This window comes from Malaclemys terrapin, chromosome 3 (genome assembly GCF_027887155.1).
Source record: "Malaclemys terrapin pileata isolate rMalTer1 chromosome 3, rMalTer1.hap1, whole genome shotgun sequence".
Lineage (NCBI taxonomy): Eukaryota > Metazoa > Chordata > Testudines > Emydidae > Malaclemys > Malaclemys terrapin.
The window spans coordinates 4,110,910-4,129,016 of record NC_071507.1 but is presented as its reverse complement, the minus strand read 5'-3'; the positions used below and the strand labels follow the sequence as shown (position 1 = coordinate 4,129,016).

At 38.5% G+C, this 18,107-nt stretch overlaps 1 protein-coding gene across 2 annotated transcripts in view; it reads left to right on the top strand.

The window, feature by feature from the left end:
• Nucleotides 1-18,107, top strand: part of MAP4K3 (mitogen-activated protein kinase kinase kinase kinase 3) — a 122,808-nt gene that overhangs the window by 41,113 nt on the left and 63,588 nt on the right. The window contains exons 9-15 of one of the 2 annotated variants that reach the window (XM_054021281.1): nt 2,523-2,654; nt 2,949-3,011; nt 3,101-3,182; nt 3,296-3,406; nt 14,009-14,081; nt 15,752-15,810; nt 18,028-18,090. In XM_054021281.1, the coding sequence (XP_053877256.1) occupies nt 2,523-2,654; nt 2,949-3,011; nt 3,101-3,182; nt 3,296-3,406; nt 14,009-14,081; nt 15,752-15,810; nt 18,028-18,090 (583 nt within the window). The remainder of the gene's footprint in view (nt 1-2,522; nt 2,655-2,948; nt 3,012-3,100; nt 3,183-3,295; nt 3,407-14,008; nt 14,082-15,751; nt 15,811-18,027; nt 18,091-18,107) is intronic. The other variant, XM_054021282.1, reaches the window with a different exon arrangement.

The window sequence follows — 18,107 nt, the reverse complement described above, 5'->3', positions numbered from 1 at the left end:
GGGTATATTTACTGTAAAACATTATTTCTCTGTTCTGTGCTGCTTTGAAAAGTATTTTGAGATCCTTTGTGTGAAAACATGATGTACAAATGTGTATATATTACCACAAGTCTCTCCATTCGGATTTGTATTCTTGAAATATGCCCATGAATAAGGTGTTCAAACTTTTCCATAGTGTGGGCTGTATTTTTAATATATAGTGTCACATGGATCCACCTCCCTTTCCCAGTTGTACACACCACCTTCCACTCATGATTGCATAAATGGATTGTGGCTCTATTTCCTGGCTGAGGTGCCTGGATGACTGTAATCCTGATCTATAGCGGTCTTTAACACAAACCACTATGTAGCTGCCAAGTTGTGTCAGTCTCCTTAGGTAATGTTTCAAGCTGACTTGCATAATTGTAAATAATTTGCATATAATCATGAACATCACTTTTGAAAATATTGTGTGAATTTAATGCTGGTAAAGGGAACCAGTTTTATTTTGGTTGACTCCCCTGAGCAGTGGGAACAAGTAAGACTTCATTCCTTGTACCCCTTTGAAGAGATGGAAGGGAGGGGAAGGCTTGGGGTGTATGTGTTAAAGATAACCAGGGGGTTTTGATGGGGAGAGGGTATGGTTGCTGGGTGGGAGTGGAGGAAGTTGCTATAGGATAGTACTAGCTCCATTGGTAGTTGCCTTCCATTTCCACATTAGCTTTTGCTCCTCACACCATCTCCTATTCCTCCCTTAGCTCCTGTTTCTCAGTGGTCTCTTCCTTCCAGCAGTAGCTTCTTGCTTTTCTTGCCTTTTGGGCACTAATGCAACAAACATAAACTTCCCTGCTCCAAATGGCTTGGAAAAGGGCTGGGGGATTAGAGAACAATCAGAGAGACAGAGTGGCTGCCTGTTCAGCATGTGCCACAGTGGTCTCTAGTGGGAGCCAGGCGTATCTGCTGACCAGATTCCTTGCTTCAGGACCCAGCTGAATGTATGCGTCATACAAGATGTGTAACAGTACATAGGTCTGCAACTAAATGTTCAAGTGATCTATTTTCATTAACCTTTTAATTCTGAGACTCGCTTTTAAGGGGGTAAAGAGAAAAATAATGGGGAGGAAAAGAGAAACTATCATCTCATCCCCTTTTAGCCAAACTAGCAAATTAGTGTTTTTGTTAGTTTTGTAATAACATAAGATCTCACACTTACATAGTACCTAAGTTACCAAAAAGATTACAAAAGGCTTTACAAACTTAATATATACAGCAGTCTCTTTAACCACCTCAAGTGAAGTTGCACAGTAATTTAAGACAGGGTACATAGACTAATGTACTCAATTGAGATGGAAGAAGAAATTTAGGTAAACAGACAGTTATTATCCGTATTGGAACATGTTCAAGTCACCAAGCTTAACAACACAGTTATGCAAGAAACCTGTCTTTCTTGATCACAAATGGTAAGGATATCTGTGTTTAGAGCAGTTTTCATTTTTCTCCTGCTACATAGTGTCTGTCACCTACCATTGTTCTGGGGCATTGATTTATTACCGACTGGGAGGGAAGAGTATCATCTATTGAACTCCTACTCCAGCTGGGGTTTTTCTTGGTGGTCTTCCATCTTAATGAGACCCAGCCATGCTTGGATTGAGTTCATAGCCTGATAGGGCTATAGTATGTAACCGTATCTGTAACAAATCAAAACAGGTGTTTTCACCTTACATTGGCTAGTCAATAATTTAAAATGTATTGGGTGCTTCTGTTTATGGATATCAATTGAGTATATAGTACTTTTGCATCTGAGGATCTCAAAGTACTTTGCAAATTTTAATGAAGTCACCATTTTACAGGTGAGGAAACTGAGAGACACAATGGTTGTGTCGCACAGGACATATGTGCAGAGTTGGGAATAAATCCCAGGTCTGGTGACTCAAGGAGTGAAAAAGTTAGATGCATTTTCCTATAGAATTCTCCTAACCATTTTATCACTTTCCAGGCTGATGTTTTAAAACTTTTTTTATAGTTAGATTGTACTCCAGTTTAATCATAAAATGTAGGGCTAGTTTGGTAGTCCAGTGATAGCTCTCTTGTGCTATGGCTAAAAATCCAACACTAGTTGGTTTTGTCCATTTGCTGCCAGACTTTGGGGTATTTGGGAGGCAGTATGCTCAGCCCTGGGAGGCTACAGTCAGAAAATTGCACCTCACTGTTGCAGTTCCTCTGACTCAAGAGTGTTAACTGATTTTGGAATGACTTGCAGCCAGCTCTCCTCAACTGAGTGAATGAACACCACAACACAAATGCCATAGAGTGGAATGGACAAAGTGGGGGAAAAAAAACTGAAGTACCATTGAAGCTCAGTAGATCACAGGATTTCAAATGCTTACAAATAAGTCAAATAAATAAAAGGTTGTGTATACAATGTGTTCTAGAAAAATGAATAATAAAACATTGACTCACACTGAAAAGTGTTAGATTTATCTCTCTCCACGACTAACTCAAACAGAGAAATGTCTTTTCTCTTAAAAACATATATATTTTAGGATGGCTCCAGAAGTTGCTGCAGTTGAAAGGAAGGGTGGCTATAACCAACTGTGTGATCTTTGGGCCGTTGGAATAACTGCTATAGAACTTGCAGAACTTCAGCCTCCTATGTTTGACTTGCATCCCATGAGGTTGGTAAATAAAATCTGTTTATGGCAGGCTGTAAAGCTCTGTGAATAACATTTTTTTTTAAAATAGTTGGCTAGACATGTTTGTAATATGAGTGGTTATTACCAGTAGTATTGTCTGCAAGTTTTCAAAATGTACACATGAAAATTTGTAATGGGTGCATTTTGCATAAACAAGTAGCCTAATCTCATCTTTTTTGGGTTGATGGATTTTTTTATTGCAGCCAAAAATAATTTTTTTTTAAAGTAATGGATAATCACAATACAAAAAATCACAAAAATGTTATCGGTTTTCAGAGCACTGTTTTTAATGACGAAAAGCAACTTTCAGCCTCCCAAGCTAAAGGACAAAATGAAATGGTAAGCATATTTTGCTCTCTTATTATATAATACTAATCATGCATTTCACTAAACTACTGAATTCTAATGTTCACTATTTCATTTTGCAGGTCAAATAATTTCCATCACTTTGTGAAAATGGCACTTACAAAAAATCCTAAGAAGAGACCTACAGCTGAAAAATTACTACAGGTCTGATTTTTGTTTGTAATTTCTGAAGTAGTTCTGAGCTGAAAGTACCTTTAAACTTACCGTGTTCAAGTTTAAATTAAAACTTTCTCTTTTCCCTTGTGTTTGTCAATTAGCACCCTTTTGTTACACAGCCCTTAAATCGAACCCTTGCTATTGAATTACTGGATAAAATGAATAATCCTGATCATTCCACGTACCATGATTTTGATGATGATGATCCTGAGGTAAGAATACATGCTAACCATAAAAGTAAATGGGTTTTGCTAGTAAATGGGTTTTTAAAATGTTTGACACTTATAGATCTAAAAGCTTTTGCTATAATGTCTATTCTGAGATCTCAAAAGCTTTTAAAAGGTCATTTTGATCTGTGTGTAACCAGAGTATGGCATTTTGTCACAAGTGCAGTAAATTATCAGAATTTGTTATAATTGGGAAGGAAAACCTAAAGTTGCAGAAAGCAAGGGTGAAATGATAATTTCAAAGTATCTAATTGTGATATTTTAGGTTCTTAATTATTGTTTAAACACGGACCAGGTCGTATATGGTACTATAAAAAAAAAAAAATCCTAAACCCATAGAGGTACAGGTGTAGAAATTGTTTACAAAGCCTACTTGTATTCTTTTGTTAATAGATATTCAGGTTCATGAGTGTGGAGTACTGAGATTCTCTCTGTTTTGGAATCTCTTCCCTCAAATGATTGTTCTGTAGTAGCAAACCTTATGATTACTTCATTTCATCTAAGAGGGATCTGTATTGGGAGTATCCTCAGTAGCAGTCTCTAAATGAGCCAGAACTTTTGCCCTAACCCATACAGGTATACGACTAGTTCTTCAGTACTACTATGTAAAGCCAAGTCCCTTTCTCTCTGATTCTTCACATGGATGCCCTTCCTTCACCCTGTCCCCTCCACCTTATCTCCCACAAGGAGCTAAAGCTTGGAAACTATTTTAGGATCAATGTAGATCTTTGTCTTCCACTGCTAATGTTCTGTTCAGCACTAGTATCACAGTGAAAGTATGCTTCATATAGTCTTTTCTTTAATCGTTTTTTTTAAAAGTTGTTTGTATTCTGTTACATTCCTTTTGCAGGTTATAGTTATATTATTTCCAGTTTTAAAATAATCCAGAAAACTTGATTTCACTTAGTTTTGTCAGACGTCAAGGCATAACATCAGTGCAAGCTTCTACAGATGAAAAAAATAGCATGCTTATATAAGAATGATAAACCAGGCAGTAATTAAATGTTTCACAAACAAGAGAAAATGGATGGCATGCAGTCAGAATGTCTAGTTTTATGGTGTATTTGCATACACGGTATAAATGTAGACTATCCAGATATTAGCAGCTTCCAAATTGATTATCGGTTTTGAAAGCTTAAATCTTTTGTGACAGGCAGGAATGCCATGGATTGTGTTCCTGTATGTTTGTGTTTGACTTCTTTTGTGAAAAACTAACTCTCAAAATGTCTGCAAATGGAAATTACCTTTCAGGGTGAGACAGGCTAAACTATTGAATTCCAAAATGTATTTAGTTTTGACTTCAGAGACTGCTAGTTAGACAAAAGTTGGTCAGATGTGATAAGAAATAAAACGTGAAGATGACAGTAGACTAACACATCTCATTAGAACTTGAAATGAGCCAATGTTATATTATTTGTTTGTTTCTGGTAATGCCCACAACGTGCTGAGCACTATGCAGGCTCTTAAGACCTTGGGAAATAAAATACTATACACAGACAGAAGGACAAGGGGTGGGAGTAAGCAGTTCATAAATGTAATATTCTTATTAATTATTGTAGTACTAGACAGCATGCAGGCAATTCGCAGAAAAAATATAGACCCTATTTTTACAGTGAAGATCTTACAATCTAAAGACAATAAACAACAAGGGAGAGCAGCACCAGGTGGAAAGGGTCTCACTGCATCCTTCGCTAAAGGAGATGATCTGTTGAATGCTAAGCCTATTGGACTGGAGTCTCTTAACGTTTGGGTTTTCATAATCCAAATGATTATGGTGCAGGGAAAACCCCTCATCAAGACCAAAAGATGACCATCTATGGACAGATAGTGAAACCAGTGACATGTCTGCATTTCTGATTTGTAGTTTAATTCTTGTTAAATACTGTTTGTACAGGAAAAAAAGGGGGGGAGTTGTGAGGATGCATATACAGTTCCTTTAAAATTGTAGCAGGAAGTTAGGAAGGAGCGGTTCTAAGAATTGCTGTCCCTATGGGGTCGTCCCTGGTTCCTTGGAAGTTGGATTGAATAATTGATGTGCAGTCGTCTTCTGCCATTTGCCTGTGGAAAGGATCCCTGATACGATTTGCACCTTCCTCATCTTGAATTCTCTTCTTGGGCCCTTGAAGTGATTAATGTCAAATCTTCCTTTGCTGGAGCCATTTCATTCCACAGGGATTATAATTGTGCTGGAGGGCTCTTTAAGAGTGAGCCCTGCTTTAACTCTTCTGTGTCACTTTTGGCTTACTACTAATAAAGTTCTTACCTCTGCTGCCGAGTGTGTTCCTAGTTCTTCTGTGTCCCACTACAAGCAATATGGTGACAGAAATGGCTGTATCCTATCTCCTAGAGAAAGGAGAAAATAAAAGAAAAGGAATCAGTGGAATTCCACTACCATGAGCAGGGAACATTTATTTTCCTTATCCTCAAGCACTGTAGCAGCCCCCGGTTCTGGCGCCAGGGCTAAACTTGGCAGTGGGGGGAAGAGAGAGACTAAGTGTCCTAAGAAGGATGGGGGGCAAGAAAAACTCCTACCCAAAGCAGAGGCCAGAGAAAAATATATTTTCCTCAGAAAGGAATGTAGAGAAGAGATTTTTCTCAGGAAACTGGGCTGTGGGCAACACACCAGAACAGCTTCAGCAAGGTGTCCCAGACCCAGAGAAACAGAAAAGGATGAGAGGCATCACCACAGGAGAAGTGGGAGGGGGTGGAGAAGATGCCTTAAAGGTACAGAAGCAGCAGGATAAAAAGTAGCAGATTGTAAAAGAAATAAGTTTCTTCAAGAGCAATGAAGCTAATATTTCCTATAATAATCCCTCCAGAAGGTTTTCCCTTTGCTGATAAATCAGCATGGTCAAAATGGATAGGTTTTGACAAGCAATTTTGCATCGTTGCGTGGGAAGTGAGAAATACAAAGTAAGCTGTCTCATATTTATTATGGCAAGTGACCTACTTGAATACATCCAACCTAACTCCAGATCTAAATGACATAGTAAAAAAACTCTCTGATGTACAATTTTTAGGAAGTCTGAAAAACTCACAGATAAAATCAAAGGTGAACCCAAGAATACAAACTTGTAGTGAGACTTAGCAAAAAGCACAAAACTCAAGCAGAAGATTTGGAGACAGCCTACAAAGAATGGGAAACTACTTGTGGAAGATACAGTAAAAAAAAAAAACCACCTACACCATTCTTGGAAAATGTGTCCAGCCTGTAACGGAGAGTGCACTAAATGTCATAAGAGACATGAATGCAGCATTATTTAGATCTTATGTAAAGCATGGGCTGGGGGGCGGGGGAGAAGAGAAAAGAGAATAACGTTTTCTAAGTGAAGTGTTCACAATAGACATGGTTGCAGAGCTGCTGATGTCTTCGCAAGGAAATATGGAGACTGAAGATCAGTACGCAGCTCTTCACTAGAATGTGATGACAGTTTACCGAAGACTAACTAAAGTGAAATAGTGAATCCAAAAGCAAAATGAACATACCAGCATACACATCAGATCTTTGACACTGGGCAAGCAGACTGAATCAATGAAAAATTCTTCCAGTGTGAAACTTGAAAGAAAAGTTAGCAAAGGGAATCTCTCATCTGCAATATTGGTCTCTCTCAGGCTCACTGAAGAGTTGGTAGATTGCTCTTGCTGATATCAGGAAGAATGAATTTCCTTTCCACAAACCCAGGCATCACATGATCCATGGCTGAAACTGTAAAGAGAGCAGTGAAGTGGAGATCGATAAATCTTATAGACCTGGTTGTATAGAAGTGGGTGGTCTGTCTATTTACTCTAGTTAAGAGACATTCAATTTTGAATTGGCCTTTAAGGGAATGCTGCTACAGAAGATGTGGAAAACTAGACAGTGGAAATTACACTTAAAAACCTCTTTTGCTTTAAATATTACAATCTTAATTTTGTGGCCTTGTGTGTGGATGGTGAACATATACCAGCTAAACCTCTGCAACCGGACTTCAGGGCCGGAAACTGCATGAGAAAATGTGAATCTTGTGCAGACGGCTGGTAAACACATGGAAGATCACTCTCTCTCTTAATCAACCATGAGGCGTTTGCACAAGTTACACCTTGTTTGCCTTTGACCTATCTTCCAACCAGGGATGTGCTGATCACTATTCCCTGATAAAAACTGGGAACCTGAGACCAGAAATACGTTTTGCAAAGGCTTTGACAGACACTATCAATATGATTGTGTATGGGGCTTTTGACAGTGTCATAGAGATAAATCAGAGGAGAAACGTTCTTTTGACTACATACGAATATGGACACTATACAGCCATTGTGTGTTTTATCAGCAGACCCTTACACACAAGAGAATTTCTTAGATGTGCTTCCTTGCGAATGGCTCCCAGGTGGCAGTCAATCTCAGAGACTTCCCCCAAGGTTTTGTGGTCAACACACAAGCACACGACCAACCAAGTGAACAATGGCTCAGCTTGTACCTGGTGGAGTGTGACTGTAGAGACTTTTTTGACTCATACGGATACTCCCCAAACTGTGGTCTTTCCTAGAAGCATTGTGAAATTTTTAAACAAAAATGCCACCAATGTGTTTCACGTTGGAGAATTACAAGACTCCTGCTCTGTCACCTGAGGCTATAGCTGCAGTTTTTCTTACCTCACTGTAGTAAGGGTTTATCTTTTGGTCAGATTTTAAAACTGTACTTTAGTGATTTAGTGCAAAAGGACGGGATAGTGATGAATTCTGTGTAAGAAAAACAACAGAACAAAACTTGGGCACGTCTAGGCTTACTCAAAACATGTTTCTGCAAGCCCAGATATGTGTATCTTGCCATTACTTTTATAATAGTGTTTCTCAATAAACCAACCTCAGGTGGGGGTTTAAAGACAATGTCTGGTAGTGTGGGTTTTTTTTGTTTGTTTTTGTTTGGTACAATGGCCAATGCAGAGAAAGTACATAGTATTTTTTTTTTTTTAAAGAATAGAAATGTTTTGTTTAAAGGAAAACATTACCATTTTAAAAATGAATGCATGAAAAACATTGCACATTGAGCCATTTGGGTTTTTAGCCAACTTTTGCTTTTTAGGAGGGAAAAAGGGAGTGGTTTCTTGATCAGCCATGGTTTAAAGGCCTTCAGGCGTTCCAAAAGCTCTATGTTGGCTGTGTTGTGGAAGATGGTACGTTCAGCTCCACTATGGCATTTATAAACACATCCCATCCTTTAGGTCCATGCCTTCTAGGAATGGAGTTTGTTTGGGTGACAACCTGACTAAGTTAAGCATGTTAGAACCATTAACAACTGAGCCTTTGTACACAAAAGCCCCATAATTGTTCTGTGAAGAGATGTTTTTACCCTGCTCACTTTATTTAGCAATACTAATGCATTTCTTGTAACACCTATTCACATTATCCAACACCTCCTGAGTAACGAGAGTCAGAATTCTTTGGTGTTTCTGGGGGTTGGCAATCATACTCTTTCTTGTTCCAGTAGAAACAGATTTATTTTCTCTTTATCTGCATCACTCTGCCTCATGTACATGAGGCAATCTTTGAAGTATGGCTGCATAAAGTTTATTTCATATTCAACTAAATTGGTCCTTTGAAGAATAGCCTTCATTTCAGTATCCAGTAAGTGACCCACAGTTGTTCTGATATTTTCCTCCACTGGAGGGAAAACCCTTAATTGCTCCAATTAGTGGGAAGGCACCAGGTACATTTTTTTTCCTGCATACTCTTTTATTGATTAGTCAAAAGTCCCATTATCAGAGGGATAGCAAAACTTAAGAGGTCGATAAACTCCCACCCCAGACTGCTTCACCAGATGCTTTTTTTTTTTCTAGTGAGATACTTTTATTACACAGTTCTTATACATTACTTTTTCAGCACATGTACTTAATTGTGTGTCAAAGGTACTTTTTCTGTTAAGGTATTGAGTTCTAAATTACTACTAAATTATCAGAGGCTGAACACAATATGCCCTTCCTTTTCTGCAGGGGTGATTGGCTAAGTAATTTTAAAAGGACCAGGTTTCTCTTCACATAGCCAGATGTGCTTGCAGTTGGCAGCCTCGGCTGTTAAAAAGGACTTACCAAAAATTCATTTTTTTTTTGTACCCAGCTGTTCTTTTCAAAGTATAAACTGTGGGCCAGTCTGGATGGAAAATCCTAGTTCTTAATCTATAAACCTCTGGTGTAGAAGTATTTAAATCCACCACCAGATAGCTATAAGTTCTTCCGGTAGCTTCAATAGTTTCTAGAAAGAATTCGGCCTTGCTAGCGTACATTTGCAGAGCAAGCATAATAATTTGTAATTTATCCCTGGGTTTTTTAACAGAATCATGTACTTTGTGTTTCGGTTAATTGTGCAACTCTTCTCCCCCCCCCCCCCCCCCCCCCCCGACAAAATACGTTTTGAACTATATACATAATGCACACATTCCTGTAATGCATGTACTTGGTAAAGGCTTTCTCAATTTCATCACTTTCACAAGCAGAGTTAATCAAATAGTCTACAATAATCTTATTTACTTTATTGGTAGGAAACAACTGGTCATCATTAAAAGCATCAGGTGACCCCTCCACAAAATTGATAAAAGGTTATTTACAAAGCAGTTCTTTATACTGAGATTGCCTGCAACTGTACACCACACAGTAGGCTCAGACATAAGATATTTGCTCAGTGTTATCCAACACATTTTTTATAAAGTGACTTTTCTAATAGTTGCTAGGCCCTGTGAGAATTATAAAAAAAAAAAAAGGTTTCCATCATGTATCCATTTTCCAAAGCTGTAGTGCAGGTTTTAAACCTTTCTCTGATGACCCTCATGTTGTGACTGTCTGCATTTTCTTAAGGGTCTTTGTCTCTATTTGCTACTGATTTTTGTTCCTTACAATAGAGGACTGCTGCACTTCTCTCTTCTTTGGGTTATACTTCCCTAGGTCTATGCTATAATCTAGATTAGATCTGTCAGATTGTCAAAGTAGATCTTGTCACAGTTTGCTATGTTGAGGGTAATCTCTTTGACTTTCATGTAGGCCTTTCCTTCTGACACCTTGTGCCCATACGACTTTGTGATGTGTTGATCTGGCAGGATCTCGCTTGTGAGGTCCCTTAAATAATCCGCTGGAGGGAGTTTCCAGTCTCCCTCCCTTTTCATGAATATCACCTACTCTGTGTCATGGTACAGGCACCTCTTTGCAACCTGTCTAGCAGGTTATATAGTTCTAATATGGCCATAAGTGGTGGTGAAACAAGCCCTGAAGACGTTGGTATTGGCAGAGACCATGTAGCATTCTTTTGTATGCTTCCAAGACATGCAAGCTGTTTCATCATTGATAAACTTGGAGGATGAAACCTCATAATTGGGAGAAAATAGGTGCTGAAAGAGTTCGTCAAGAGTCTCATGATGCTGGTATTGGGTAGGTTTGTTCTTTTGCCTAATTTACCCCCCAGAGAAATTAAAAACAGTTTAGCAATTTGATGCTTTGTGGTGTTCAGCATAATCTTATGTTGGCATAAATGCACATCTTCTTTCTTTTTAGAAATCATTAACTTAATTAGGTTGTTTTTCTTTATGCACCAGCTTGGATACCCTGAAGTCTCTTGTTTCTATATTTAGAAAAGAGTTTGTCAGATTTTTCTTCAAAATGCCAGATTTCATAGGTGGTGGGGTTTTTTTGTTTGTTTTTTTTGCGCCACCATACACCCTTTTGCTATGGCTGCATTCAATTCCACTGTGCACCAAGTCCCAGGATGGCGCTCTCCTCATCAGTATGGGTGCATGTCTTCTGCTACTCAGTTTCCACACAGATTTGGCATAGTGGGAACATAAGTTTGCCACCTACTCTGACAGATAACATTGGGGGGGGGGAGAGGCATTGTGGGCAGTGTTGTTTAATTTTGGAATTCCAAAATAATTTGTGAGGGGTCCAAATTTGTCATGAACGATATCGGCTTGTTCGATGGGGTGCTCTTTAGTTTTGTTTATGAAAGGGTACAGGCTGGTAAAATTGTAATAGTGGATTTCTTCATTGGGGTTAGGTTTGTAATACAAGAAAATAGTGTTAGACCTCCCTCCAAAAAGAGCATCCCTGAGCACCAGAGTTGAAGCAATTGGGCTTTGTTGAAGAAATCTGCAAGCTCCCTCCTATCTATTTCTATCATCACCTCCCACTTGTGTTCCCAGAGGGTCCTGACTTCATATCCTCATCTTTTCAGAAAATCAGTCTTGAGCTGTCTTGTAATAAAGAAATCCAAAAGTCGTCCCTATCATTAGGTTGTGAGATTTTTCATCATAATAGGTGACACAGCCATGGAAAAAAACCATTAAAAACCCCATTGAAAGGCTGTGCATTTCCTGTTAGTGACGGCATAACTGTCTAGAAAGTAGGATCCTACCTGTAAAGCATATTGTATCTGTATATTTTCTTTGTGAGCGTTATACAACAGCCACTGGATAGCTGGAGTCGAATAGCTTCTTCTGTCTGTGATAGTTGTCTGGAGGGAGAAGTGCTGTGGTGTTGGGCTGTAAAAATATAAATCTGTATATAGCCATGCAGTCAGAGGCCAACATTCTGCACTGGAAAGGATCTATATACAAGTTTATCTCTGTCAGGACCCTTCACTGCAACAGCGATCTCATTTTCATGATCTTTTCTCTGTACAGGATACAGGCCCATTTCAGTGTTGACATTCTGCTGACAATAATACGCAAGCTCCTGCTGCAAGTCAAATGTCTTATCGGTTGTCCTGATACCAGTCCTGATACCAGTCTTTCTCCCCAGGCATCATGCTGTCAGTGTCGTAGTGCTCTCCCCTGGCATAGGTCCCACATAATTTTGGTTTTTTTTTTAAATAACAAAAGTGGGAAATACTCTTTGTAACCTTCAAACTCCATCACCTCTGTAATGCAGCTTGAAGTTGCTTTTTCCATTCTAAACAAATCACACTGAAATAAAGACGTGTATCATTATTCGTAAAGACAGCATGTACAAAGAATAAGATCGTATATTATATATTTTCAGATTTATAAAGCAAGCGAAACCCCTTGTCCTGCAGCCCAGCAGTAATAATTTTTGAAAGATGGTTGCTGTTATAAGAAGACAGTCTCCAAAAAAGCTTGTTTATGCCAGCCTAACTGTTTGAAATAAAGTTCAATGTCGGTAGTTAGCAGATTGATTTGATCACTACAGCTCTGAAATTCCCTATGTATGTATGTATTATGTACCCCTCCTAAAATACTTCCTTTTGTTTAATTTAATATTAATCAGAGCTCACCCACCCCCCTTTCCGTGAGTGAAATACTGATTATTTTTCCAGCCCCAACAGGACCTAGTATCTTTAACCCTGATGGAGCATTAAGGAAACATGGATGTGTGATTACTAAGGATATGATTCTGTCATGAAGGTTGCAGATTCCATGACTTTCCAGCATCTCTGGGACTACTTCTGGGGCACGGCTGGAGCCCCCAGTCAGCCCCAGGGCTGCCAGAACAGCTGACTGGCAGTCAGTCTCAGGGCTGATGGAGCAGTGGCCCCTGGGCTGTTGAAACAGCTGGGCTTCTGTGAATTTTTCTTTGCCTGTGACCTGTCCCTGACTTCTACTAAAAATACCCGTGACAGAATCTTAACCTTAGTGATTACATCTGAAGGCAATGGTTCCACACAACCTCTTTTTTTTCAGTAGGTTATGGTTAAACCAATGTAATTCAGTGGTGTTGAGTCAGCTCAGTTGTACTTATGTACACATGTCTCAAATATCCATGTTTTATACAGAATATAGGAGCATTTTTGGTTTATTTGAAACACCTGTTTTTGTTTTATTTCCCCTGAATTCTACAACATGGATTTCAGCTTTTTGCTGTAAATAGGTTTCTTTTCTTAAAGACATAATAGCTGGGTTCTTTGAAGCTATTTTTATTTAACACATACAACTCTTGAAAACAGAGATGCCCCATCAAAACGTTCATCTTATTTAACTGCCGCACAGACCTTGTAACAGAAACACAGATAGTCACAAAGACCTTTTTTAATAGACATTTTTATTTACAGGGACCCAGTTTTTTTATACTTTATATCGCATGCTTGTCCCCTTGCCAGTTTCTAACTTAATTCTTTTAGACTTTTTTTATAATTTTACGAAGTGGGGCTCTGTAACTTTGTGTGTGGGTCAGGCAGTCAATATAATGCACTAAGTGGGTATTCTTTGGTATGGTAATTTTGTTTAAATACTGTTAGGTCTCAAGCGCTTTGCACAGCAAGTATAAGAAGGAAACAGACAAATTAGGATAAATACAGACTTACCACTGTCCATTTAAATTCAGAATGATGTATGTAACAGCTATAAAACCATTGCACACTCAGCTAGACTGGCACAAACTGTACAGATATAATGGAAATATATATTGTTAGTACGTGGACAGCAGTCTAATGTAGTGGTGTGTCTTTAAAATGCAAAACATACTCTTTATAATGTTTGTTTTTAGACTTTGCTTGTATCAGACATTTTAAAATATTCTAAGGAGATGAGTAAAATACATATTACAGGACAACTGTATCTTCACATAATAGAAGGTATATACTTTTGGTAATAATGCTTTTTTTTTTCTTTTCTAGCCCCTTGTGCCTCATAGAATTCATTCAACAAGTAGAAATGTGAGAGAAGAAAAAACACGCTCTGAAATAAACTGTAAGCATGTGTATACTTCATTAAATTAAGAATATTAAAGGTTATAATAACTTGAAATTAGCTTTTAACTTAAACTGAGCTTTTGTCTATCTACCTTAACTAGAAGGAGTCCAGTGGCACCTTAAAGACTCAGATATTTATTTGGGCATAAGCTTTCGTGGGTTTTTTTAATTTGAAGCAGTGTTGGAAAACAAAATGGTATGGACCGGTACATATTTTAAGAGTGTGTGTGTGTATATATGTATATGTCAGGGTTCGGCAACCTTTCAGAAGTGCTGTGCCGAGTCTTCATTTATTCACTCTAATTTAAGGTTTCGTGTGCCAGTCATACATTTTAACGTTTTTAGAAGGTCTCTTTCTATAAGTCTATAATATAGAACTAAACTATTGTTGTATGTAAAGTAAATAAGGTTTTTAAAATGCTTAAGAAGCTTCATTTAAAATTAAATTAAAATGCAGAGCCCCCCAGAGCGGTGGCCAGGACCCAGGCAGTGTGAGTGCCACTGAAAATCAGCTCGCGTGCCACCTTCGGCACGTGTGCCATAGGTTGCCTACCGCGTGTGTGTGTGTGTGTCTCTGTCTCAAAATATGTACCGGTCCATACCATTTTGTTTTCCAACTCTGCTTCAAATCTCTCTACTACTACAGCCTAGTGAAATAAGGTTTGACATAGGTTCCTCTCAAAGACTTTCAATGCCACTTCATGCTATTCTTCAGAGAGGGTTTCCAGAGAGTGGTGCAAGATTCTGTCTTCACCCTAGGACTGAGGAAAATGTCATCATAATACTGCTATGCATTGCAATTTGGTACTTTACTTTGAATATTGCTGGCATTTAAACTTTTGGGCCAGCTATTCAGAAAATGTTTAATTTAAAGTTGGAGTGAAAGCCCCCTGAAACCTTATGGTGATGGTAAAGAAACCACTGCTAAGAAAACCCTGTGCATAACACTGACATTTCTCATTCAACTATTAAGATCATCAGTTTTATTTTCAAACTGAAATGGTCACACGCAACTTGGTGGAGGGAGAGTCTGATGAGAGGTTAGATCAGAAGGCAGGACTTTCCTTTCTCCAAAAACAAATGCAGTTTAAATGTTGAGTTTGGTATCTTGGGATTTATAAACTAATAGTAACTGGAAGTCTTGAGCTTCAAGAACATTGTGTCCAACTTTTGGTACAATGGCCAATGTCTCTTGCAGAAGAGCAGTGTTGGAAAATTTAATTAGTACTCCTCAACCCTTCATCAGGGATTTTTACTGCTGGTTAAATCTCCCAACAGTACGGATCTGAAAAAGCAATTCACAGAAAAGATTTACTCACTTGTAACTAAAGTTACGAGTTGCCATGCAGAGTTATGCTTCCCTACCATGCTGTTTCTGAATCCTCTTTGTGATCCTTCTCATGTGTGGATGATGAGGACATCAGAGCTATGTAAGGGATTGCCCTTAACAGAAGCAAGGATGGGCAACCCCCAGAGCTTGCTGCTTTCTAAAGGGCTCTGAGCTCATGGCACTAAGGGCATGTGTGTGTCAGAAATACACATCAATGGAAGTATAATATGTGCATAAAACTGAATTATGCTTCGTTAGTGGCCAACGGCTACTAGAAACTGAATCCTTTCTTACAGTAAGCAAACCAGATCTTGACTTTTTATTTTTTTCCTCTATAGTTGGTCAAATAAAGTTTAATCCTCCATTAAGGAAGGAGACAGAGCCACATCATGAGTTTGTGAGTAACATGTTGCATGGGTTTTATGCCTCAGATTTTACATCCTGCAAATGAGAAAAAAGCTTGACTTGTGACATAGTCCCTTCTCTCTCCCCCCAAGCAATTTTATCAACGAGCTCCTCGCCCTGGAGTTCAGGTTCTTAGGAAGGGAGCGTGCCTGGAGCTGCACTTCTTTGGCATAAGAGCCTTGCAAGAGCAGAGCTGGCACACTTCTCTTGCAGTGCACTACAAGAGCTCCTCCTTCCTTCCCTCCCTTGACCCTTTCCTCTGGTAAAGAGCCAGCTGGCTTTGGAGATGTGAGTTGGTGTGCACACTCTCTCTTCCACAGCAGCTGGCTTGGGCAGGCGGACTGCAGCCTGTAGTATCCCAACGGGACAGAGAGGAGTAGCTTATCTAACACAAACAAGAATTTATGCAACAACTTCAGACAAATTATATACCCATTTACGTAGCTGCATAATCACATTACTTATTGCTATGCTGATTAGAGCATTATATATATCTATAATTAAACATATGGAAAAACAGAGGATCAGCAATTCTAAAACTGGCAAGAAAAATATATGTTAAGAGCGAGTCTTACCAAAATCACCTTACAATGTCAGTACTCGTATTCCTTTTCTCTGTAGTCTGCTTCACTGTAATAAACATTGTGGAAACTATTCTGATTAGCACAATCTTTAGCTCTACATGCCTTTAAATATTTTCTCACTTTTGTGTTCTTTTTGTTCTTTGAGAAGTTCTTGAATATGTGGCATGACAATTGCAAAATAGGTTTTAATGAAGAAAATGGAGCTTAAAATTGAAAAAGCAGCCCTTTTTAGATTGTACATTTTGATTTTAAAATTCCTGTGACTGGGTGTATGTCCCCGTCACCCAGCTGGACAGCTTTACAGGACAACAGTGTTTTTGAGGGGAAAGCTTTCTTCTGGGGCTTAAGGCACAGCCATAAGGAGCGTTTCTTTGGCAGATGTTCTTGGAAGGGAGGAGTTGAAGTTTGCACCACATTGAGTTGAAACACACAGAAGTATTGCTGTTTTGAATCTTAGTTGTCTCTCTGGCTGCAAGAAAGGATTAATTCCGCTGATAGGGAAGACCAACACAAAAAGTTCCCTTGCCAGAAGGGAGAACCAGAACTTTGTTTTGACTCTGTCAAAAAGACAGACAACCACTATCTAAGCCCCTGTGTTTATCTCCCTGCCCATAAGGAGGAGCTAGAACTGTTCATTTGGATATTTCTGAGGAGGGAAAGGGAGTGCTTAATTGTCTGCCTAGTATTGGGAAGCATGAAGGGCTGTACTTTGCTCTTAAGATAAAGGGATTTCTTTATTTAGGACATCTTAAGATATTTTTCCTTTAAAAGTTTTTCAGCACCTTATTCCTGAGGGCATGGCAGCAGCTTTCCTATAATACCCTACAAAATTATTTGAGCTCATGTTCAGTCTGACCGAAGGTGAAGAAAAAATGCATACCAGTGAAACAAAACCATTATTTTGATATTTATGAGGTTACTTTGAACTACATAGAAACGTAACGGTAATCTGGAAAAAAAACATTTACACTTAAGTAGTTCCAATACTTTACAGGTACCTGCTTTTATTAAATTAAATATGAATGGCTTTAATGGCTGATTCATTAATATACTGCAAAGTGGAAAAGCCAGGTTGATTCTTGGAAGCTAGAGAATGGTTCCTTGTTAGAGGATGAGAGGATTGTGGAGGTGGTGTCAGACTCAAAGATTGAGGAAAGGAGTATTGTATTTAAATTTAGATCATTCTGGTCAATTGAAGTCCAAGTACTAACTGGCTGCAAAAGAAGTCCTGTTCATTCTAAGACACGTTTTGATGAAAGGTCTTGTAGGAAGAGAGATTGAGGGTAGAAGTTTGCAATAATCTCCAGTATTCTAACAGGTGACAAAAAATCCTGGAATGGGAGGGATTGAGAGATGGGAAAAAATTGATAATTGCTAATTTCAATTTATTAAGGTAGTTCTTTGGCTCTTTCTGCTTTTTTGCTGTTAAGTAACGTTTAAACTTTATACTAAATTAATTATGATGTAATATGAAATGTAAGTTTTGTCAGAAGCTGTTTAATATGGTTTAAGTTCGCATTTGCATTAACAAAATTGTGTTGGCAAGACAATTTCCCTTTGTGTATATCTGGCTTTCAGTCTCAAAGTAAATAACCTGAGTTTCTTGGTCTCTGTCTAATGAACAGCCCAACAGTAACGATTTTTTGGACAGTTCAGAAGAAATATACTACACTGCAAGATCTAACCTGGTATATTTCACCTTCTG